The sequence below is a fragment of the Denticeps clupeoides genome, chromosome 5 (assembly GCF_900700375.1).
Source record: "Denticeps clupeoides chromosome 5, fDenClu1.1, whole genome shotgun sequence".
Lineage (NCBI taxonomy): Eukaryota > Metazoa > Chordata > Actinopteri > Clupeiformes > Denticipitidae > Denticeps > Denticeps clupeoides.
In genome coordinates, this window is record NC_041711.1 from 26972316 (window position 1) to 26996985 (window position 24670).

The 24670-nt window shown below is 40.2% G+C and overlaps 1 protein-coding gene across 5 annotated transcripts in view; it reads right to left on the reverse strand.

Moving 5' to 3' along the window:
- Window positions 1-24670, reverse strand: part of LOC114789621 (CUB and sushi domain-containing protein 3-like) — a 139855-nt gene that overhangs the window by 97230 nt on the left and 17955 nt on the right. For 3 of the 5 annotated variants that reach the window (XM_028978792.1, XM_028978789.1, XM_028978788.1), the window contains exons 2-5: window positions 21938-22160; window positions 17821-17933; window positions 12657-12851; window positions 1144-1351 (exon numbers count right to left, since the gene is read on the reverse strand). In XM_028978792.1, the coding sequence (XP_028834625.1) occupies window positions 1144-1351; window positions 12657-12851; window positions 17821-17933; window positions 21938-22160 (739 nt within the window). The remainder of the gene's footprint in view (window positions 1-1143; window positions 1352-12656; window positions 12852-17820; window positions 17934-21937; window positions 22161-24670) is intronic. The other 2 variants (XM_028978791.1, XM_028978790.1) reach the window with 1 other exon arrangement.

Here is a 24670-nt window from a genome sequence, read left to right on the forward strand (position 1 = left end):
TACATTTTGATGCAGTTTCAAAGTAGAAATGTCTCCCAGAGGGTGCAGTAGAAACCCTATTTAATCAGGTTCATTTAGAAGTGTCAAGCAAGCCTACCTGCCTGTGTGTGTCTGGACTTTAGGAATCAGTGGGCTCAGAATCAGACTGAGCTATAATCTAAGATTTTGTTTTCAAATGCGGCTTTTATGATACATGTAAGTAGCAGCTCTATGGCTTTGTTTTGATTTCCTTTATTACTGTGCCCAACCATAACCCAATAAAACTCCTGGGCACATATTCAGCCAATCTTCAAGTGCAGCTGATTATTATTGACATAATACAGTGTAGTCAAATTCATTATATTCTCAATACAATTGCACTTCGCAAGCTCATTAGACTCATTAGATACTTACATATGCGTGATGACAGAAAATGTGAAGAAAAGGCTTAAAATTATATGTTTATGTTCGAAGAATACTTGCAGTGTGCAGTTATTTTTACTCATCTAATTTGAACACATATCATGCACACACACATATCATCGAACACACACATATATCAGAGACAAACTGAGCTCACTCTCATTCACTTACTCTCTCACTGAATTACTCACTCACTCTTTCTCACTTACTCAGTCACTCAGTCACTCAGCATAATTTCCAAAATGTATCAGCAATTATTAACATAAGATACAAATATGAGCTCTGGAAATATTCTGTTCAAAAGCAAACTTTCGGGATGCCAAAAATGTAATATTCCAGTAGCTCTGCTGCGAAACACATATAAAAATCAAAATGATTATTCATCATGGACAAGTCAAGACATTGTATTATCAAAACAATACAATGTGACTCAGGGATTCTATAACTGAATTCTTCCAGATTTGTGCAGCATACTTCATCATCCACAAAATAGATAAAATACAATCAAATATGAATAGAGCATTTAAAGGGATAGTTTACATCAAAGCTGTTCATGATCTGCTTTCAAGCACTGTGTTCATTCTTAATGCACACAACAATTCCTAATCTCAGCATAGGAGCAGAAATTGTTTGACTTAATAGATACATTATATCACTGATTAATTAATGTTTATATATTGCATCCATAAAATAATGCTTACATGACTTAAATTCAGTTATAAAGAAAAAAACATAACTCACCATATTGTTGGAGGTTCTGATCCTTCCACTTCCAAATAGTCAAACTTGCTCTCCATCTGGAACTCTGTGAAAACGAGGGAGATTGTGTCTCCTGGGTCAGCAAGGATGGTCCATGTACACTCCCCACTGTTCTTAATGTCACTCTGGAACTCCGGGCTGGAGATAATGCCACTGGAACCTCTCAGTGTTCCACCACAGGTGTCCTCGGCTGTCAATCAAGCAAAGAACTGAGCCATGTAGGGCAATTCAATCAGGCAACCATCTTGCCATTTTAAACAGAAAAGGATCTACTCTTTGGACCACTCATAGGGATCATAATTAACTCCTACTTTGTGGTGCTTTCTCTCTTTATTGTTTTCTTGTGTGAATTACAAGCATCCCAGAGGACTGTGATTGTGTTTGAGCTTTCCTGCTCAGCTGATAACTTTGAGGGGAGGACAAATAAAGAAAAAAACAATAACTGGCTTGCTAGCATTAAGCTGGCTCTGTCTCAACTGGCTATGTGTATCTTGTTTTTATTTGCTGATCTCTGGAGCTTTGACCACAATCAAGTTTCCAACCCCAATGTCACTGTGCAATATTCCCTGAAATGGATGTTCTGACTGACAGTTAAAGTTAAAAACTGTTAAAGTAATCAGTGGTACAGATCCAATTTCTGAACATGATGATCCAGACAGGTCTGATCATACAGTAATATAGCATGTGACACAGCAGTACTGAAAAAGTACTGCTTTATTTTGCTTAAATTCTACTCAAGTAAAAGTAAAAAAATACTTAATTAAAAATGTACTTGGAGTAAAATTACTTTCAATTACTTGATGTAAACAAGGACTAATCGTAAATCCAATAAAGCACTAATTGTTTTTATTCAACTTTTAGGCGGTATAATGTACAAACTATGTTCAGACCACCCTATTATTTTTTTAAGCACAGTTAAAAGTACCAAATTCTGAATTGTATGGTCCAACTCAAACATTACAATAAATAAAAGAAAATTTAGCCAAAATCAAAGTATCCAAACTGTGAAAATGTTCAACAACTCTTATTAACAAACTGTGCTTTTTGTTCTTATTATAGCAAAAATAAATATATCAATTGTCTTTACTGACCAATGAGCACACCGACTGCAGATATAAAAAAATCAAATAAAGCGTCCTGCCCCACAGAATACTACAGTATTACACTGTAAAGCCCTTGTTCAGTATTCACAGCCTTTACCATGAAACTCAAAATTGCGCTCAGGTGCCTCCTGTTTCCCCTGATCATCCTTGAGACGTTTCTGCAGCTTAATTGTGGAAAAACAGTGTATAGAACATGATTTGGAAAGGCACACACCTGTCTATATAAAGTCCTACACTTGACAGTTCATGTCAGAGCACAAACCAAGCATGAAGTCAAAGGAAGTGTCGGTAGACCTCTGAGACAAGATTGTCTCGAGACACATAGCTGGGGAAGGTTAGAGAAAATGTCTGCTGCTTTGACGGTCCCAATGACTCAAGATTCAAGATTCAAGATTGGTTTATTGTCAGTACAACAGTATATACAATATACCGTGTATTGAAATAAGCTTTCACACAGACCACCATGGCGCAAATATATATATGTAAATAAACACTAAACTAAACTATACTAACTAAAACTAAAGCTTAAATACGCTCTACGTAAAATGAACAGGTCGAACAGGACATTACTGGACAACGTTATGTGCAATGCTTGTAAGTGGATACGTTGAATATGTTGAAGACAAACATGTGCAAAATGTGCAGGAATGTGCAAAAAGAGCAGAGATGTGCAAAATGAGTTGAGATGTGCAAAAATCAGGTGCATAAGGCTGGAAGTGTATTTTTCTTGGCTATATCAGTTTTTGGTGATGGCAGTGTGTTGAGAGCTCTGACTGCTTGTGGGAAGAAGCTCTTGCAGTGTCTGGCAGTTACAGTTCTGATGCTGCGGAACCGTCTGCCAGACGGTAGGAGGGAGAACAGGGCATGTGAGGGGTGGTGAGAGTCCTTCATTATGTTCTGAGCTTGACGGATGAGGTGTTTCTTGTAGAGCTGAAAGATGGGTGGAAGAGGAACCCTGATGATGCACTCTGCTGTCTTCATTATCTGCTGCAGGGCCTTCTGCTCAGCGACAGTGCAGTTCCCATACCAGACAGTGATGTAGAAGCAGAGAACTCTTTCAATGGTTCCCCGGTAGAATGATGTGAGGATTGGAGGAGGGAGGCTGGCCTTCTTCAGCTTCCTGGCGAAGTGCAGACGTTGCTGGGATTTCTTGGTGGTGGAGGTGGTGTTGAGGTTCCAGGAGAGGTCTTCTGTCATGTTCACACCCAGGAACTTCATGATCCATCAATGTGCAGTGGGGTGGGGACAGTCAGTTTCTTCCTGAAGTTGACAACCATCTCTTTGGTCTTGGTGACATTGAGAGTCAGGTTGTTGCTCCGGCACCATTCCACCAGATGTTTTATCTGCTAATTTGTAAGCAGACTCATCGTTGTTGGTGATGAGCCCCACTACTGTCGTGTCATCTGTAAACTTGATGATGTGGTTCAAACTGTACGCTGCAGCACAGTCGTGTGTCAGCAGAGTGAACAGCAGTGGGCAGAGCACGTATCCCTATGGGGAACCTGTGCTCAGTCTGAGGACCTTGAAGGTGTTATTTCCTATAGACACAGACTGAGGCCTGTCTGTTAGGAAGTCCAAGAACGAGTTGCAGAATGAAAAGCTTATTCCCACCAGGTCCAACTTCATTACAAGCTTCTGAGGGATGACAGTATTTAATGTTGAGCTGAAGTCAATAAACAGCATTCTGGTGTAAGTGTCTTTTTTGAGGGAGAGGGTTGTGTGGGAGAGGGTTGTGTGAAGGGCAGATGAGATTGCATCGTCTGTGGAGTGGTTTGGCCGGTAGGTGAACAGAAGTGGGTCCAGATTCTGTGGGAGTTGGGTCTTCATGTGCCTCAGAACCAGCCTCTCGAAGCACTTTGTGATGATGGATGTGAGTGCTATGGGCTGATAATCATTGAGGCAGGACACAGTTGACACAGTTGACTTCTTTGGCACTGGGATGATCTTTGTGGTTTTGAGGCAGGTAGGTACCAACACAACTTAGCGATGTGTTGAAGATACAACCAAAATGTTGTCTGGTCCTGCTGCTTTCTGTGGGACTACTCTGTGAAGGGTCTTCCTGACGTCTCCAGTGGAAAGACAGAGGAACTTGTCGTTGGGAGAGGGAGTCGTTTTCCTCGTTGGCTCATTGATTTCTGCCTCAAACGGGGGAAAAGAAGTCATTCAGCTCATCTGGCAGGGAGGGGTTGGACAGTGGCCTCCATCATGCATCAGTGGAAGAAATTCAAAACTACCAGGACTCTTCTTATAGTTGGCCGGTCACCTAAACTGATCAGTGTAGAAGGACCTTAGTCAGGGAGATGACCAAGAACTTGATGGTCACTCTGTTAGAGCTCCAGGTGTCCTCTGTAGACAGAGGAGAATTTTCTATAAGGACAACCATCTCTGCAGCAATCGACCAATTGGTAGAGTGGCCAGATGGAAACCACTCCTTAGTACAAGGCACATGTCACATTGCCAAAAGCAACCTGAAGGACTCCGAGCATGAAACAAAACCCTCTGGTAGGAATTGATGGCTGGTAATTGATTTGCTGGTAAACTGTCTGCAGTCTGAGAAATATGCCACGCACAAAATATCAGGCGGATATATTTTTTTCTGCATTTAATTTTTAAAAAATGTAGTGACGTAAAATATTAGGGTTACTCACAAAAACTACTCATTACAGTAATACGAGTAAATGTAATTTGTTACTTTCCACCTCTGGACATATTTGATAGTAAAGTATAAAGTAAAGTTAAGTGATTGTTATTTGTGATACACAGCAGCACAGCACAAGGTGCACACAGTAAAATTTGTTCTCTACATTTAACCCATCACCCTGAGTGAGCAGTGGGCAGCCATGACAGTGTGTGGGGATGGTGCTTTGCTCAGTGGCACCTCAGTGGCACCTTGGCGGATTGGGATTCGAACCGGAAACCTTCTGATTACTGGGCCGCTTCCTTACCCGCTAGGTCACCACCGTCCCCTTTTAGTAATAGGCTATTATTGATGCCAGACTGATGCCTAACATGGTGGTCAATAATAATGCAATAATAATGTATTAATCACATTAACCATACATTTCAATGCTCATATGGCCCATTTTAGAATCTTGTTTATGCAGATAACCACAAGTCTGTAAATTCAATGCAATAGATATTTCACTTAATTTCAACACCTACCTCTATTCACAAAGTGCATAAAATGGTTGTGGCCAAACATTTTGAGAATGACACAAATACTGGTTTTCACAGAGTTTGCTGTTTCAGTGTTTTTAGATCTTTTTGTTAGTTGTTTCTGTGGTGTACTGAAGTATAATTACAAGCATTTTATAACTTTAAAATCCATTTATTGACAATTACATCAAGTTTATGCAAAGGGTCAATATTTGCAATGTTGGCCCTTTTTTTTTAAGACCTCTGTAATTCACCCTGGCATGCTGACAGTCCACTTCTGGGCCAAATCCTGACTGATGGTAACCCATTCCTTCATAATCAGCGCTTGGAGTTTGTCAGACTTTGTGGGTTTTTGTTTGTCCACCTCTTGAGGATTGGACACAAGTTCTTGACTGGATTAAGGTCCGGGGAGTTTCCTGGCCATGGACCCAAAATTTCAATGTTTTGTTCCCCGAGCCACTTAGTTATTACTTTGGCCTTATGGCACGGTGCTCCATCAAGCTGGAAAAGGCATTGTTCTTCAGCAAACTGTTCTTGGATGGTTGTGAGAAGTTCTTAGGCAAAATTGTGTTCTGTTCTTAGGCAAAATTCTGAGTGAGCCAACTCCCTTGGCTGAGAAGCAGTCCCACACACAAATGGTCTCAGGATGCTTTACTGTTGGCACAAGACAAGGTAGTGCTCACATTTTCATCTCCGGACAATAATTTTTCCAGATGCCCCAAACATTCGAAAAGGGGCTCAGAGAAAATTACTTTACCCCAGTCCTCAGCAGTCCAATCCCTGCACTTTTTGCAGACTATAAGTCTGTCCTTGATGTTTTTCATGGGGAGAAGTGGCTTCTTTGCTGATACCTTCTTGACATCAGGCCCTCCTCCAAAAGTCCTTGCCTCACTGTGCGTGCTGATGCACTCCTGCCTGCTGCCATTCCTGAGCAAGCTCTGGACTGGTGGCACCCCAATCCCGCAGCTGAATCGTCTTTAGGAGACGGTCCTGGTGCTTGCTGAACTTTCTTGGGAATCCCAAAGCCTTCTTCACAACACTTGAACCTCTCTCCTGGAAGTTTTTGATGATCTGATAAATGGTTGATTTCGGTGCAATCTTAGTTGCAGAAATATCCTTTCCTATGAAGCCCTTTTATGCAACACAATGAATCCTGCACGTTCCTTTCTTCCTTTCCAAGCATCACCCTGCCATTAAAGCATCCAGTCTGCCATTCTAACTCAATCAGCATGACAGAATGATCTCTAGCCTTGTGCTCATCTCACGTGTGTTAAAGAGAGGATCACTAAAATGATCTCAGCAGATTCTTTTGTGGCAGGACTGAAATGCAGTGAAATTATTTTTTTTAGGGAGGGGGGGGGTTAAGGGACATTGCAACTCATCTGATCACTCTTCATAACATTCTGGAGTATATGCAAATTGGCATAATAATTTCAGGATTTTCAGTCATACACAACTACTATATACATTTTATTGTCAGAAGGACATAATGGGTTTTCTTCTGAGCACTGAATAAGCTGAGTCTACACAAAACAAATTTTCCACAAATGATTCCATGATACATCATGTAATGTCTCTTTCTGATGCGTGTTTTTAACCTACATCTTGATATTAAATTCAAAGCACCCAGGATTCCGTTGGACCAGATGGCTTTAATTCAGCTGTTTCACTTTCGTTTGAAAGTGAAACAGTTGACTCTCTGACTTTCCCACAGACTGTTCCAGAGAGTAGGGAGTTGATGGTCTGGTGTTCATTCCACAACCATCTGTGTCAAGGTCGCTGACATAGTTTATTCAAGTAGATCTGCACACATCCACTAAGTGAAATTCCATTCTTTGGCAGCCATGCCAGAAATTGGACAATATGGCCTCAGACTGGCTTTCCAAACCCTACACTGAGAGCACATATTTACACTGCATCCAGAAAGTATTCACAGCACATCCCTTTGTCTGCTTTTTGTTATGTTACATCCTTATTCCAAAATGGAATAATTTATTTGTTTCCCTCAGAACACCCCATAATGACAACATGAAAAAGTTTACTTGAGGTTTGTCAAATTTATTAACAATTCTCAGTGGGGAAGGGCCTTACCCAGAGAGGTGACAAAGAACCTAATGGCAACTCTGTCAGAGCTCCAGAGGTCCTCTGTGGACAGAGAAGAACCTTCTAAAAGGACAAACATCTCTTCAGCAATCCACCAATCAGACGTGTATATCAGAGTGGCATAACGGCCTGCCTGGAGTTTGCTTGAAGGACTCTCAGACCATAAGAAACAAAGTTCTCTGTTCTGATGAGACAAAGATTGTATGAGAAACTCTTTTGTATGAATTCCAGGCGACACGTGTGGAGAAAACCAGGCACTGCTCACATCCAGGCCAATACCATCCCTTCAGTGAAGCATGGTGATGGCAGTATCATGCTGCAGGGATGTATTTCAGCTGCAGGAACTGGGAGACTAGTCAGGATAGAGGGACTATGCAGCAATGTACAGAGTCATCCTGGATGAAAACCTGCTCCAGAGCACTCTTGCAGGACAACTACCCAAAGCACACAGTCAACGTATCAAAGGAGTGGCTTCGAGACAACCCTGTTAATGTCCCTGAGTGGCCCCGTCAGTCTAGACTTGAATCCGATTGAACATCTCTGGAGAGATTTTAAAATCCAACCTGATGGAGCTTGAGAGGTGCTGCTAAGAGGAATGGCCAAAACGAAGGATAGGTGTGACATCATGTTCAAAAAGACTTGTGGCTGTAATTGCTGCCAAAGGTGCATCAAACTATTGAGGAAAGGTTGTGAATACTTGTGTACATGTGATTTCTCAGTTTTGTTATTTTTAATAAATTTGCCAAAACCGCAAGTAAACTTTTTTCATGTTGTAATTATGGGGTGTTGTTTGTAGATTTCTGGGGGAAGAAAGCATTTAATGTATTTTGGAATAAGGCACATTACATTTGGTGCAAATGTAATGTGCTGCGACAACATTCCGGATGCACTGTACATTGTTTTCCTATTATTATTTAAATGAGAGCTGCTTGAGAAGTTTAATTATAAAATTTTCTGATATTAAAAATATGTTTTTTTCCAGAAAACCAAATTATTGTATGTTATATTATATGTATGTTTGTTATTCAGTTTTGTGTGGATCTTTTACAGCAGAAGGAGTGAAATCCCATTCTTACATTGTGCATCTGATTAACACACTAAATATGCATAACTTCAAATTGGCAGATCAAGTAAATATAAGTGTAAGTCACAGAGTACAAGTGGAATGAATCTAGGCACAAAACAAGTGAATATGAATAATGTCAGATCTGGTGATTGATTGGCAGGTTTTTTCTTCACAGCAAAAAGGAGTCAAACCTATGCTGTGTCTGCTTTGGCACTGTTCAGCCATTCAAAAAGGCAGGTTGACAACCACAGATAATTCAGACCCTAGCACCAAAATAGCGGCTCATTATTTTCAAATGGTGACAGGTGGATTGAAATATGTTCATATATATATCAGGAACCCTGTGGCTTATTCATATGGTTCATAGTTAATGACAAAGTTCCTTCAATCCATTTCATTAAAAAAAGTACAGAAATGGCCTATTAACAAAATGATGCTTTTTTTTTTTTAAATGGCCCACATCACATGAAAAAGAGGCCTGCATAAACAGTCCAATCATCCACAATTTAACAGCACATTTCCATATATACTTCCATACACAGCCACACTACTCTGACAGCAATTGACTTATGCATCTGCGTATTCTTCCGAATGAGACTATTTTAAGAAAATCTGCACTTTATCCTCCAGACTGCTTGTGTTAGCAGGAAATAATACATAATTTTTTTCACCATGCAGGGTACAAGACCTACAAATGTATGTATCCATATCTCAGAGCCGTATAGCAAAAAGTGCTTGTGTGAACCCAGATTAAACCATGCAGACAACCATGTCATTTCAAAGAAGCAGTCACCACTAAAAGAGCTTCAAGCAACAACATCATATCTAACTGTGCGATGTCTTAAGTAACAGGAAGATTATTCAGTTCTAAATCTAAAGATTTGACTTTAATCCAACACGCAGTGCAACTACTGCTTCAAATGCTTCCAGGACTATGGCTGGATCGCTGCACTAAAGATTATGTTTTAGCTTCTAAAACCCTATTTAGCAGCGAAGAAGAATTACCATAAAGTACGCCCCTGTACATTATACACATGTGGGAGTAGAGATAAAAAAAAAAAAAAAAGCACTATGATACACAGCAACAGCACCTTACAGCACATGACTGATACACAATGAGCTGAGAGAGTTGCAATCTGTTAAAACGAGCCAAAGTCATTTTGACCACAAGCTATTTTTTACACTGTACAGTCACATAAACTAGCGCTTGGAGAAAAACCTGGATGCGCAATGAGTGTAATAAGTTGTTTTGCTTGTAGTTATGTAGCCAAGTCAATGTTGCTGCTGCTGGACCAAAACTAAAATGTTCTCTTTTACAATACTGCTGAGGTAAGATGAAATCCACAAAAAGGAACAATAGACCTTTTTTTGTTTAAATGTTTAAAATGGGCCTGAAAGGTTTTGACAGGCAATAATTCCTTATTAGATTCGTTGGATTTAATTTCTCATTGCAGAATTCTTGCTCCCACATCCCACTTTCAGCTCTTTAGAGCAATGCAGACAGAAATATTATGTACCTATTCACCCTGAATAGAGAAGCAGGACGCGTCCCTTCCCCCTCGCACCTTTTTTTTTTTTTACTCAGTTAGTATTATGTGGAATTTGTTTGCTTTCACCTAATCTTCTTCAGACAGCTCCTATAACCAGGTGGTATCTGGAGTGACTGATACAGAATGTGCTCTAACCACTCAGTGAATGCAGCATAATAGCAATTCAGCATGTTACAAACTGTGCATCTGTTACCTGTCAAACTTTATAAAGTGGGCTCTGCACTCTTCTGTCTAGCACACTTAAATCCTTCACCGGGATTGCAATAAATAAGCACCACGCAGCAATGCCTGTTTTTAGCAGTAAGACTCTTCCCTGGATTTTACCAACACTGGGCAAAGTAACAGCCTCCCTGGCAGGTTGAGCAGGCTGGTTCTGGCACAGGTAGTAGCGCAGGCAGCCTTGGGCCTTAAATGATGTTAAAAATGAACCTTTGAAATGATAATGACCTTGTCGCTGTACATTACATGTCCATGCTAGATTTTAACGTTCATTGACAGATTAACATTGCTCAGGGGGGAAAAATGTGTTTGATCTCGGAACTTGAGGCTAAATGGGGATGGAGGTAAGGAAAGCAGACAACTTCCTCACCACAGAGCTTCGGCTGTCGCTGCCACAGAAGTAGCAGTCATCTTAGCATTAGGCTAAAACCGTGAGAAGCTCTCGTAATACCTGGAGCATGAATCTGTTAGGATCATTCAGCATCTGTTATTCTAACTGTAGCCGCAGCCTCTAAACGCAGATGACAGCGCTTCATCAAGCCACCGTGCAGCAACTGCGCCAGTGTTCGGATCCTCCACGTTCTAATCCGTCATTTTTATAAAGCTGCTGACAGAATGTCCCTTTCAATCCCATGCTTATTCCAGTCTCCAAGATATCAACTGCAGCGTTGGAGCTTGGCAGGGTAGGGGAGGGGAGGGAAGGAGGTTGCAGAGAGCTGCTGGAGTCGGTTGGATGAGCTCCGACATCAAGAGAATGGGCAGGTTCTCTAAGGGAATGAGATCAAAAGACCATCTGCCCGCTCTGAGAGCTGTGCTCCTCTCCCAAAGAGAGGGGTGGCTCAAGAAGCCAGTGGAAAAAAATGGGGGAGATGTGCTACAGTAGGGTGTAGCAGGAGAAACAGTGAATTTTCATCACAGCCAGGCTGTAAATTTACAGAACCTAAGGTTCCACCAGCCGCAGGCTTGCTTCTTTTCTGAAAATCATGGCCTCTCCCAGTTCTTTGCATTTTACTGCATTATAGATTCACGTAAAGACATCAAGGTCATGGTCCTACGCTGCCTTGGCCAGTAGCACCTCAAGGGCCAAAGAGTCTCATCAAAGGAAAATCAATTTGCCTTGGACCCAAGATGCGAACACACTTGTGATAAAGAGCCGGAGGTACACCATCTTGTAAAAGCAGATTTATTATGTTTGGTTTACGGTTTGTGGAAGTGCAGGAGTTGGACTCCTAAGTTAAAACAGTCAGCCGTATCGACCAGAAATCTATAACACTATGATTGTCTGCATGTAGTATCTGATTTGAAATGATCTTCAAAAATTTGTATTTCAGAAATAAATCCCCAAGTGGGAGTGGACTCTGCAAAGTTCGAGGAACACTATTTAAAATGAGTTACATGTGCAATGCTGGGTCTATAATTGAAAACATATTTTCAGTACAGTATTTATCTCATATATTGCTACCTGTATCAATGCATTACATTATCACCTGTCCTTACTTCATATCTCAAGTCTCCCAAAAAAAAAAAACAATATCCAAAGAAAATCATGTTTTAATATCTGAAAGTTTATAGTCTGTCTTTGCTCACTGAGAATGTGCAATATCAAAGGGCAATAACAGAAAAATCATAAACATTATTTTATATCAGATGAAAAGGTTTAAGGTTTAAGGCATTATGGTTAGTTATCTACAATAAAATGCTGAATTTCTTCCACCCCCAAAAAGCTAGTGCAAACATGCCAAGACAACAGTTCAAAATCTAATCTGATTTACAAAAAAAAAAAAAAACGCATGAGCTGCAAAATAGGAATCACTGAGAAAACTGCTAAGTGTATTATTCACAAACCCCCTTGTGTTCATGTATTAATCATAATCTTACAGCTCAGTACCCACTGCAAGAAAACTTTACTTCCAGCCATACCCTAATCAGACCTCCAGGAGCTGGTCTGAGAACCAGGCTCTTCTAATCACTGTCCTCAAGGACCAAGCATGTTCCTTTACCTGTGAGATAGATGTGAATCCTATGTGTCCTATAAAAATGTATTATTCTAAAACTACCAAAGAGAACTGAAAACAGTGCCTGGATTGTGCACTAGACTGTATAGTGTTATATGGGATACTGTAGCCAAAGGGAAGACTAACCAGGACAAACAAAACTGGTTGTGTGTGTGTGTGTGTGTGTGTGTGTGTATGCCAGAGTCACCAAAATCTCAAACAAATCTAATGCTTTTTATTTTATAAGTGGGCCAGTCATGCATTGATATTTGCACTGAATGAAAATGATGAATAAAGCGCTCACCTCTGCAGAGCGGCACTGGAAAATCCCAGACAGCAACTCCAGCCATGTTGGTGACACAGGTCAGCTGTGAATGGCCATCCAGTATGTACCCAGTCACACAACGGTACCTGATCCTGTCCCCCACATTAAATCGCGTGCCATTAAGGATGCCCTTAGATGGAACACCAGGGTTTCCACAAGAACTGCTCTGTAGCTCTGCAAGGAGAGAACCAAGCCATCAAGCCTTATATATAAAATAAGAACAGAAAAAAAACACTGTTTTAAAATACAGTCTAAAGCAAACATCTAATAATGTAAGTACTGTTATTTGTTTGCTAATAATACAAATGTTTAAGTAAGTTTTAAGTAGCATGCAAGAGTTATGGAAAACCTATGAATATTAATAAAAATAGTTTAGCCTAACATGAAAATGATTCATTTCTCTTTGGAGGCTGAGACCAATATATTTTATTTATTTTCAGCACCACCTGGATTTCAGCTAATTAGACTCCTGTTAGACTTCTGCTCCAATTAATGTGTTTGAGTGTTTCAGATTGTGCAACTGTACAACTGTAAATCCTTAAACCTTCTAATCACTCATTAATGAAACACGCTTGAACACGAATATGATAAAAACAGTGAAAACAGTGAGAACATTTGAACCACTATGAAACCAGTGTGACAGTTTTGATAAGATATACCATATTACAGCATCTAATAGCGTATGCAGACATGTGCAATTAAGTCTAGGTTTGGCTGCATGATGTATGGTAACTACATGTTACATGGGGCAATAATTTTTAATAAAGGTATTGTATGTGTTGCTGTATTCTACTACTGGGTATATAGGGAATTGCTACATGGGTTTCACCAGCATGTTTTGTCATATTTCATAAGGTGTGTCTAATGTGTCTGTAATATCAGTCAGACCCACAAAAGGGGAGAAGTGGAATTTGAAGAAGACCTTGAAAGCTGCATGAATACAATCTGCAAATAAAACGTTCTGAAAGTGCACTTCTGCCATTGGTCTAAGAGCACTTTAGTGTTATACATGGCCCACCATTCTCCAACAAATCACAGCCCTCTAGATATTATGTAAGGTATGCAATTGGACATTTCTGGAAAAAAAATGCATGCATACATGCAAAAAAAAATGTTGCTAAAAATATGATTGTTACATGACACATGATAGTGATACCTGTGATATGGAGCATAAATTAATTTCTCGGATTTTACTTGTAACACAAATGGAGGCGCAATTGAGCCCCGAAGCCTTGAATACAAATGGCTATATTATTTCAATACACACATGGAGTACAAGCAAAAGTATCACAGCCTTTGACTTCAATAAATGTTACTGTTGCTACACGTTTGCATGCTACTGGTCTGATAAATGCTGTAAATGTAAATGTAAATGTACAATGTTGGATGCTCTCCCACATAATCTGCGAATGGAGTTAAATCAACATAAATTATAGGGCATGCATTAAATATTTTTTCCCTTGACCTGACTCCACATGCTCACTAAGAAACCATAAATAATCTATTTAATTAGCCTCTTTTTATACTTCACAGAGAGTGACTGTGCGAACACGCTCTTTATGCCACCGGTGCGAGGACATGCACACAATAATCTCATTAAAGAACTGGCCTGGCTTCAGAGATGCCATTTCCTAAAAGAAACATGCAGATGCTTCAGCTCGTGCACTAATGTCAGGATCATAAAAGCCGAGCCTTTAATGTCTTTGAAAATATTAAGCATGAGGAATGTTCTGTGCAGTTATTTCTATTAGGATGACAATGATCCCAGTGCGTGTGATGCTCATGATCTGAGGTAATGAAGGCATTTTCTGTTCATTATAACAGGTCTGACTCTGTGGCCTTTTATGTAATGGCAATCAAGATAGCCAGCATTTGCTTTTGCAGTTTTTTGCTTGCTGTGTGCTAAAGCATTCTGTCAAAAACAAAAACTTGCATTTGATTTTTTTATTTTTAACCTCAAAAGCTAATTACAATTTTGGGCTTCACAGATGGAAGGCTGCTGTGAAACTGCACAAAAATAGGAAACGAGCCAAACATGACCAAAAACAGTGGCCTTTATTTATTGCGTCACACGGCTGCAACAGATGACCTGGACAGCAACAGATTGAGACATTTGGAGGTGGAAATTACTTTGGATCTGAGCCAACACTCTGTAATTGCTATTCAGGGCAAGATTATGTAGAAATAAAGGGTTAGTTCAAATTCAGCGTTCAGGAACCCCAGCTGTTCAAGTACAGTATCCAGAATTTCAATCATCTTTTTGGACTGCTCCCGCGATCGCCCAATCAATCTAGAGAGGTCTGTGTTATAAAAGCACCCATAAAATGAGGCTGGACTACGGTCAGACGAGTGACAGATGAAATGATGGGGGAGAAACTGATTTGTGGAGGGCATTTTGCTGGTAAGGTTCAGGCCTACTTGTAACCTTAGAGGAAGGATCTCGGCAAATCAATACAGTTATTTTGAGTGATCATCCTATGACTTCATTCATGATGGGAATGATTGGGAATATTTTCAAATGGAGCACGACACTGGAAATCAGGCCTGAACGGTTAAAAATATTTTATTTTTATGTACACTGTACCATGTGACACCCGGTTCACAATATTGGGCACATCATCTGAGTCAGCCCTTAGTTGAAACAACTTTCTATACACTGTTGGGTAATTATATCCTGCTTGTCAAAATCGGCCAAGAAAAAAGAAACACGCACATGGGCACATGGACAAAACATCATTTTGAAAAGAATTATGTCCAAAACCAAAGTCCTGATTAAAACCCATTTTTTAAATCTGCTATGGGCGTCTTATTTCAGGTTAACTGCAGGACTGTGCTCTAAATCACTGTGAGAGACTCACAAACCAATTGACTGGGCACGTAATTGGAGTGGCTGGCACAGGCATGTCTCCAGGGAGGTGCTATTTATTCTAACTTATGTCTAATGACTTTGTTTCCTTTGAAGATGATGGAAGTTTGTCAGCGAGACCTGTGCTGCCACACTCAGAACTCCGTACACAAGGTGGTACCTCCTCAGAGACCATGGCTACCTTTTCATGCGCTTGGAAATATTGAACTTCCATCACGTCCAAGCAGAAAGCAAACACAACAGAAGAATCTATCTGGACTTTTCTTTTTTTAAATGCAAAACGGAAGGCAAACAGATTTCACAGGTCAGTGTAGAGCACAATTCATTTTTCACTCTGTGCCGTTGCAGCGCCGTGGCCATCATCAGATTTAAATCTGGAAACTGCATTCAGTGTTTAAATCAAAACTGAAAACACATCAGACACAGTGTCAATTAAGTCCACTTTATTACACAGTCACCAAGTGAAGCACAGTCACCAAGTTCAGTTCACCTTAAGTAGGCTGTCCTACTTAGGGTACCGGGCCACTGTTGCACAAATGTACCATCGTAACTACATTCTTCTGTACCAGTTGTACAATGCCACGTCTGCCCCTGTTTGTTTGTTCTCTCCGAGGCACTGAATCAAGCGCCCAGACCCCCTCCAGAGACATGATGAGACAACCAGAGGGATCCTGGTCCCTGGCAATGAGCTGCTGACAAGACAACCCAGCATGAAATGTACCAGAGGGTCACCACAGCCACCACCACTGTAACGGCTAAAGCATTAGGGATCTTCAAATAGACACGAAGCATTATTATGGACATGCACTGTAGACATCACACTCGACTAAAACCTATTCTGCACTGTCCAGTACCTCCAAACATGGACAGATGCTCTGTACTACACTTTGGACTTTTCCACCACTACACCTTCCACTACACACCACATCTTCCCAAGGTTTCTTCCTTTCTTTTCTTCTCTCTGCTAGAGTCATTTTGTGGAGTTTGTAGTGGAAGTGTGTCAACTGTAGGGCCTATCAAAGCCCATTTAAACATACTGTATGTAATTATAGGCTATATAAGAAATAAATGTTCTTTTTTTATTTCAAACATTTGTGTATATGGCACACACCTTTAAAGCAATTCAGATGTTTTGCAAAAGCCATAATTCACACACACTTCAACGACAAGACCCCCCGGCTCTGTGGAGGTAATCTGTTTAGTATTCATTTGAAACGAAGCTCCTCCAGCGCCGCCCACAGAAGGGGGAAAAATGTAAGGACCTTCTTCTGGCTCTGCTGACAAACGGACCAGAATATTGCTTGACTTGTAGCAGATGGCAATAGACACATTAATCAACACAAACGTTCCGACTGTCAAACATGGTTTGAGTGTCCCTGTGTGACGCAGGAGTGACAGAAGCTAGTATAAGATTCCCCTTCTTCCGAATCTCCTCCACCAGTCCTGAGGTGCTTACTCATGACAAGAGCGGCCAACCTAATTCACAGTCATTGGTAGGCCTGCATTCACAAAGCTTGTTACAGCATATCAGCACGCTTGTTGCAGGAAATCTGTCACACCTCACTTTAATACAGTCTGCATATTCAAGTCCTGGACACGGACTTAAAAGCAAGTAGGTATGACGATGTGAGCCATTTGTGCAAACTGCTAAAATTCCAGGGGACCGAGGGACTCGTCTCCAGACGAATTTTTCAGAGGCGGGATGATGGAGCAGATGGGGGCACCGTGCTGTGGTCAGCTCAGGAGAGTTGGCAGGTGGAGTCGGGCAAGGAGCGAGGGAGGGCAGGAGCACGGGGACTGATCGCATTTCCACGACCCCATGTTCCTCACCGTACCCCAGCTGAAACAGGCCATCCCAGCATCCGCAGAAGGAAAGCAATTCTCCGAGCACCACACAACATCTGCTATCGTATTAAATATTCACGCCCCGCAAGGGTGTCTGCAATTCACAGAATTGTGCTCTGCTGAAAAATTTGAGCTCAAGATAATGTATTTATGTTTATGTACTCTAATTACTATATAATATATTTCGTTTGCATAATGAGATCTGAGAAAAATATGTTTGTACCGTGGAAAGTGCAGAGCAGCTCTCCTGCAATAATGACTTTGAATATAAGTTTTAAATTCATTTGTCTGAATGGCTAATAAGGGGCCTGACTGCTGTTAAATTCAGCAACTGTAAAAAATGTACAATTAACGTCACAAAAACACAGAAGAATGCAACCCTCAAAGACCAACATTAATTGCCTTGGAAACAGAAATTTTTTTCTCCCTCACCTTCATAATATATTTTAAACCCATGAGCGCTTACAGCGAAGTCGCTGGTAAGGCGCAGTGAAAAAACAGGGCCTGTGCTCGTGACGGGCGCTGGCACCTGAAATCCCGTCAACCTGTGGAGAGACACAGAGAGAGAGAGAGAGAGAGAGAGAGAGAGAGAGAATAAACACATTATGCATCTGGCTGAACTCGCCTACAGCTTTATCTGCACAATTTTTTAAAAACATCTGTTTGGGGCGCTGGATGTTTGAATCATTTATAGAGTATTATATTATGCACCGCGCTGCAGTAATTACTCTACAACTTTTTTTTTATTAGCATTATTCTGTGCACAATAATGAAGTTAGACAGAAAAAAAAACAAAAAAAAACACAAACCCACGCAGGCGAGGCATAAAAGGATTCCATGGGCTTGTGATGTGCATTAGTGTGATGAAACCCATCATGCTACAGTGCGTTCGGTTTCACTCTAACTACCTGCTGCTTATCAACACACGGATTCTCCGTCTGTAACGACCAGCGCCGACCCTGAACTCAGACGCTTTAACCTCTGGGCTAATCCCGGCAGAGCTCACGCTGCGCTGATGATACCTTATTCCAACACTGACCCCCTGCCAAGCAGGTCACGCAGAAAGTCTACGAGACAGAAGCATGCATTTGGAAGTCATTTAAACTGGTTGTTTATTTTAAAACCGCGCTTCGCCGTTCTGGTCTGCTAGGCGCACTGTGGGATTAATTACCGGCAGTGAAGAACAATCAGAGGCACACAGAAGAGGAAAAGGGTGGCCTGTGGGGTGGGCATTCATTCGCTGCTCTTCTCTCTGGCTGTCATCCCACATTCACAAAGAAGAATGTCTTTGGATCAGAGGCTCCTTTGAGGAAAACCGTATTTCACCTGAACTGCCTTTTCACGGCGTGATGAGTTTATTTCTTCTCTTTAAGAAAAAAAAAAAAAAAAAAAACAACTAAGGAATTACATAGAGCACCCTTAACGTTGATCCAGGGCCTCATCCATCCATGTCAAATTGTGCTTGCTACCTGTTCATATATTTGTGAAAGAAACTGGCTGGAGGCCAGGCCAGCTAAAATTTATTCAAAGGTTTTTTGAAGAATGGAAACGAGATCTGAGGTAAAGCCTATAGAGATTTGTCAAAGTAGCCTAATCCAATTGTTATAAAGTGGGTCATTTCTGTGGTAAAAATCCTCCAAATTTTACTCACATGAGGAGTGTAATGGACAACCAAATTCACATCATTAACAGATTGTTGACTCTTGGTGCCTGGAAGTGTGCTGTGATGTTAATAATTTATTACGAGATGCCTGAGTAAGGCACTACATGAAATAATCTGTTCTGATTTCCAATCAAGATGATAAGAACCAGGCTTCTGCGTCCATCCCTGATGACAACCATCTTCAGTTTCTCTCACTCATGAACTGACAGCAGCCTGACAGACAAGTGGTGTGTGTGTATATGTGAAGGAGAGAGAGCAAGAGAGAGAATGTGGGTGTGTGTACTCCCAGCAGAATGTGCTCTGAATGCAGAAGTGTCAGTGGTTTAATAGCCTTCTGGGCAGGATTGAAATGATAATAGTGTCCCTTAGCTCCATCTGCATTAAAGGGAGCAAGGGTGTTGCCCCCAATGACCTGGCTAAATTCCCAATCTAGCTAATATCAAAGCCAGAAGCATGGCTAAAATCAATTTCACACCTCTCTATTATAAAAAAAAAATGTTTAACCAAGCAGAGTTCTGCTGCATTGTTACTGCAATGCATCAGACACATTATAATGGACCAAATGTAACAGGCTGCTTATGTTTAATGCAATTTTTAACTGGTTGAATTACAGTATTGAATGTTTCAATCTATATATTAATCACCAAACATATGCCGTTTACAGTATTAATCATTTTAACTAATGGGTCTTTAAAAAGCCCCATTGTGTTAAAGATTTTGGAATTAAACCCTTCCTTTTGTCATGCCCTCTTAGGAAACAGACCACAGCATGATTAAGACACATCGCATTACATATAATTATAATAATAATTTTGGATTTTATTTTTTTTTCCGGGTAAAATTATTATTAAATGATAATAAGCTTATTGTCCATCCCAAGTTTACTGAGAAGAGATCTGGAAGATTTGCATGAAGTTCAGGGGTGCAGTTTTGCAACCAGCAAACTGGACCTACAGTAACAGCTTAACTGTAGTTATAAACAATTTATGGTGTTTCAGACATCAAAATTAGCCATCAAAAATGGTGCTTTCCCACAAAAAGTGTTTTTTGGCAGTAATAGTTTTATCTGCCCTTAGTTTTGCTTAATACAACACCACAAAAGTGGCTGTGACCCACAAGTGCCCTGCAAAATATTGCCAAAACCGCATCATCTGGCTGAATAACTGCATCCATTACTTCATGGCAAGGAGGTCACTTTCATTAGTCCCTTTGCTCACTTTTCTCATCACTGTGCAAAATGAAGGGGTAATCAAACCCTAAAGAATGTCCATGAAAAAAGAAAACTTAGAATGACTCCTGGCACCACTGGCTTTGGCATGCTGTTAAATTAATGCTTTAATGACCCAATAAAGAAGTGCCATGTCTGCTGTCCAGGGAGGTGGAAAAGGCTATCGATTAATTTAAACTCAAAGAGATAATGAAAGTCCATCTAAACTGTGTGATAAGTCAGGAGAATAACGGTCAAGTGGACAGTTAGTGTTGTTTCATTTGGTTTTGTTATAAAAGCTATGTGGGTGTCTTTATTAGACCATATTAATCTGAGTCATTTCTGGATCCCAAAAGGAGAAGCAAAAACGAATTATTCCAACAGTCTCAGGTTTTCATCTTCTATCATACTTGCCTCCAACGTAAGATTTCTGATCTATTTTTGTCATCATAAGAAGTTACGTCTTAACAGGCATTCTGACAGGCACTGCCAGGCATGTAATAAGATGCTTCAAAACAGCAAAAAGGGCATTTATTTTTGTGATTTTGAAAGAAATTATTTTTAGAAGTGACACAGGTTGTATATTTGTTCAGCTTTGGTTGTTGTTTAATGATTAAATGTAAAAGTTATTATTAGCCAGTTCCTTAAACTGTAACTTTTCTCCAGAGGGCCATCTCAAACTGAGACTGTACCCGGAACCCTGTAATCTAATCATTTGTCTCACTGCTCCTACTGCAGTATGATCTGTTGTTAGAGAGCATGAATGATTCTGGTTACTACATAGATTACCACCGATGCAACTTTGCAAAGCTGGGTTACAGCTGGCGCTTTCTGACTAGCAGATGCTCCATCTTCATCTGGCATGAGAAGGGCTGCAGTGTAATTACACTAATCCATGTTGCACACACATTTTGTGTTCCTTGTGCTTTATCAGACATGCCACAGGATATTTACAATGCATTTAAGTATTTTTGTTTTAGTTGTTGACCGAAAATCTCCAACGGATTTACTCCGATTTTAACTACTTTTAACCAAACCTGCAGCTTCTATGATGCCTTAAATAAAAAAGTCATTCTGGATTGCTCATTACATTGCCAAATTGAAATATATATATCATATGGCAGAATTGTTTAATTTTCACTTGGCACTGAATCATAACCAAGAGAACGGCTGATTAAGTATAACTGAATGGGCTGTGGCATGGTTTACCAAACCCATTCTTTATCATACTGGCTCCAACTCAGGGGCTTAACTGAGTGAGATATAGAGGCCCTAAGGTTCACTGGCCATTTGATTGCTTATAAAAAATAAAAACTGATTAAATCATTGCTTTGCATAGTGCACATTTCTGAACTCCTCATCATTTATAGTAATAATTTACAACCTCGTGCACTGCTTTGTAAATAATTACACTCCATCTCTGCATACTGTGCTGCTCTAAAACATCTAATTAGGTTGTTGAATCTCTTACCTTTGAATAATGCTCTGCAGCAAATTTTATTCATATTCATTCAAATGTGGCTTTAGTAATGAGCATCCTTCTCCAAAACAAATGCAACGATCCAAACCCCCACAGTTGACATTTAAAAGTATATTTTAATATGCATTCAATAGCTGCGGAATGATAATAAATCTAATGCAACACGTTATATGCATATTACAGTGTGTAGGTGACTCACCTTGTTCGAAAATTGGCTGGGTGTGGGTGCCCATCATACAAAGATAAAAAGTCGTATTCCTCCTCCACAGCAAAAGATTGAAAAACTATATGAATTCTATTCTTCTCCTCTGCTACAATAACCCATGTACAGTTTGCACCATTGGGGTATCCATGTGGAAAACCTGGACTTTCTATTGTGCCATTACGCCCTTTCAGTGTCCCTCCACATGTGAAAATGAAACCTGAAAGAAGAGAAGAAAAATTTGTTAATTATCAGTAAATCTTAAAACAACAAAACAAATGTTATGTGGCATTCAATCCCATTTTTGTAAAATTCGTTTTGTATTAAGTTCCCAAAGAAAGAAGCATCACACAAGTAAGACCAAAAATTTCATTTCGTTTTATGTTTCCTGATTCAAATGTAAATGAGACATGTCAAATCTTGTAAACCAACAGAGTTATTTTGCACCCAGCACACCGAGGCATTTACATTTATATATAAGGTCATTTATATTTACGGCATGACAGACAATGCAACAGACAATGCAATTAGCAAAAGACTACAGATTTATTGATTTCAATTCGGTCTCGTAAGAGTTTATGATCCTTTACATCTGGTTGATTTTGTTCATCACTGGGTTACTTACACACACTATTACTACCACTACCACTACTGCCAATGGTATATACAGACAGACACATGAGAGTATAAATAGTCATGGTGTCATCAGAAACGACTCACAGCCACCCACGACTGTGACTGGCTGAGAAATTGCTGGGGCAACCATTCACAACAGAGTCTCAAAGTTTTGACAAACGCAGTGATGCAAATGAATATTCAGGTGACAGCATTTTTTTATATAAAGCTGGGTGCTGTGAAGTACACATCAGTGCTATGGGGAGTCAATCTCACCCATTATATTGTCATGGGTAGCAGGGTGCTAATTTTCACAGCACACCATGCATGGCTCTTGTCAATTTTATTTGCATTTACCCTTGGCTGCTGTTTTGTTTTCCATGCTTATGCATTCTGTTCGTGAGCTTCTATTCATTGCATCTTTTCGTTGGCTGTGAACATAAAGATTAAATGAAATGAAATGAGAACACTTACAGACAATTGTTTGTCAGAGCGCCGTGAACATTTTATGCTAAATTTGCGACAGCTACATCGTTCCAATTCACATTCATTTCAATATAATCTTACACTGTTAAACTACTTTCCCACTTTAAAATGTAATAAAATTAAAAAAAATAATACTATGTGTATAAAGATTAGATTAACTTCCATATTTGAGATGACAAGCAAAATCATTCATATCCGTAAGGTCCTCAGAGTAACACCTGAAGCAAAAAAATGAACCCACAAAAATATTAAAATTAGTGCACAATTTCCCACAAAATGAGCAGCTTTTTTCCACTCTTCTCCCAGCGGCATTGAAAGTTTACATCAGAGAAGAATCTGTACACAGAGCAAATTGGAGGTGCATTCTGTACTGTCTTTGGACAACAATCATTATCGCTGTTACAAAATGCAGTAGGGAGTAATTATGGACAAATTAGCTCGGGCCACACTTATCAATGGCAAATCCAGCGGGCATTTCGGTGTCTCCGCTCTTATCTTTGACTCCCTACTTAAGCAGGGCTGGGAGGAGAGGCCCAGAAGATTCGCCACTGATGAAACAAATATCCAACATTAACACTAATAGCTTCTAACCAACCCTCAACTCACAGGCCAATCGATAAATTAGTTTAATAAAACGTCCAGGGTAACAAGACTCAGGCTGTCATACACACACTTTTTAATACACACATTTAAAAACATTTAGTGCTGGAGGCATGAATCGCATTTGCATTCCTGATTTCAAACAGCCCCAAACCTGTCGGGGAGAAGTGATGACCGCGTTAGAGCTGGGTTAATGTCAAGGCTTCTTCGTATTCCCTGAACCTGAATTAAATAATTGCATCTTTCACACAGTTATCGTCATTAAATACACTGATATGCAGGATGCATACAATACAATAAAGGCCTGCTGTGATTAGCAGCAACCTGGGTCTAACTGAACCGTCAGCCTACTATAAATCTGAACATTTATGCAAATTGATATAGCAAAAAATTATATGCGTCATTATCACGCTTCCATGTCCTCGACTTCATTTCCATTAGCCATCATCACTTCTCTGCTCCTCTCATATCTGCCCTGTCACAATGACACTCATAAAAAGGAGAGAAAAAACACTTAAGCAGCTGAACAAACAGAAAAGAATTGGAAATATCAAAGACTCCAGTAAACTCCAATCACACTGTTGCTCCAAACACTTCAAAAGGAGGCCCATGAACAAGCACTCGCATTGCCAGGAACATAATGCGGCAGGACGTGCCCCAAATCCATTCTAACGTTTTATCTCCAGTGTTCATTTCTATTTTACTTTCACAGCAGAGCGGCTTGTTTCATCCACCAATCACCTTGATTATACTGCATATTTCCCAGGGTGACCGCTGACACCGTTATGGCTACCAGGCTGCAACATCCACCATAAATTGCAATGAGAAACAGCATTAACGGTGGGCCGAGATTGCCAGGCAAAGAAAATGGGTCAGTCATATGAATCAGCATCTCAACACATAAATCTCATTCAAATACAGGGGTGTGGTGGAGATGGGACCCAGCTGCCTTGCAACTAGTTAAACACATTTCTTCATCTGATGTGTTTCCTACCTATAGCTTCTGCTTATATGCTTCTAATTCACGCA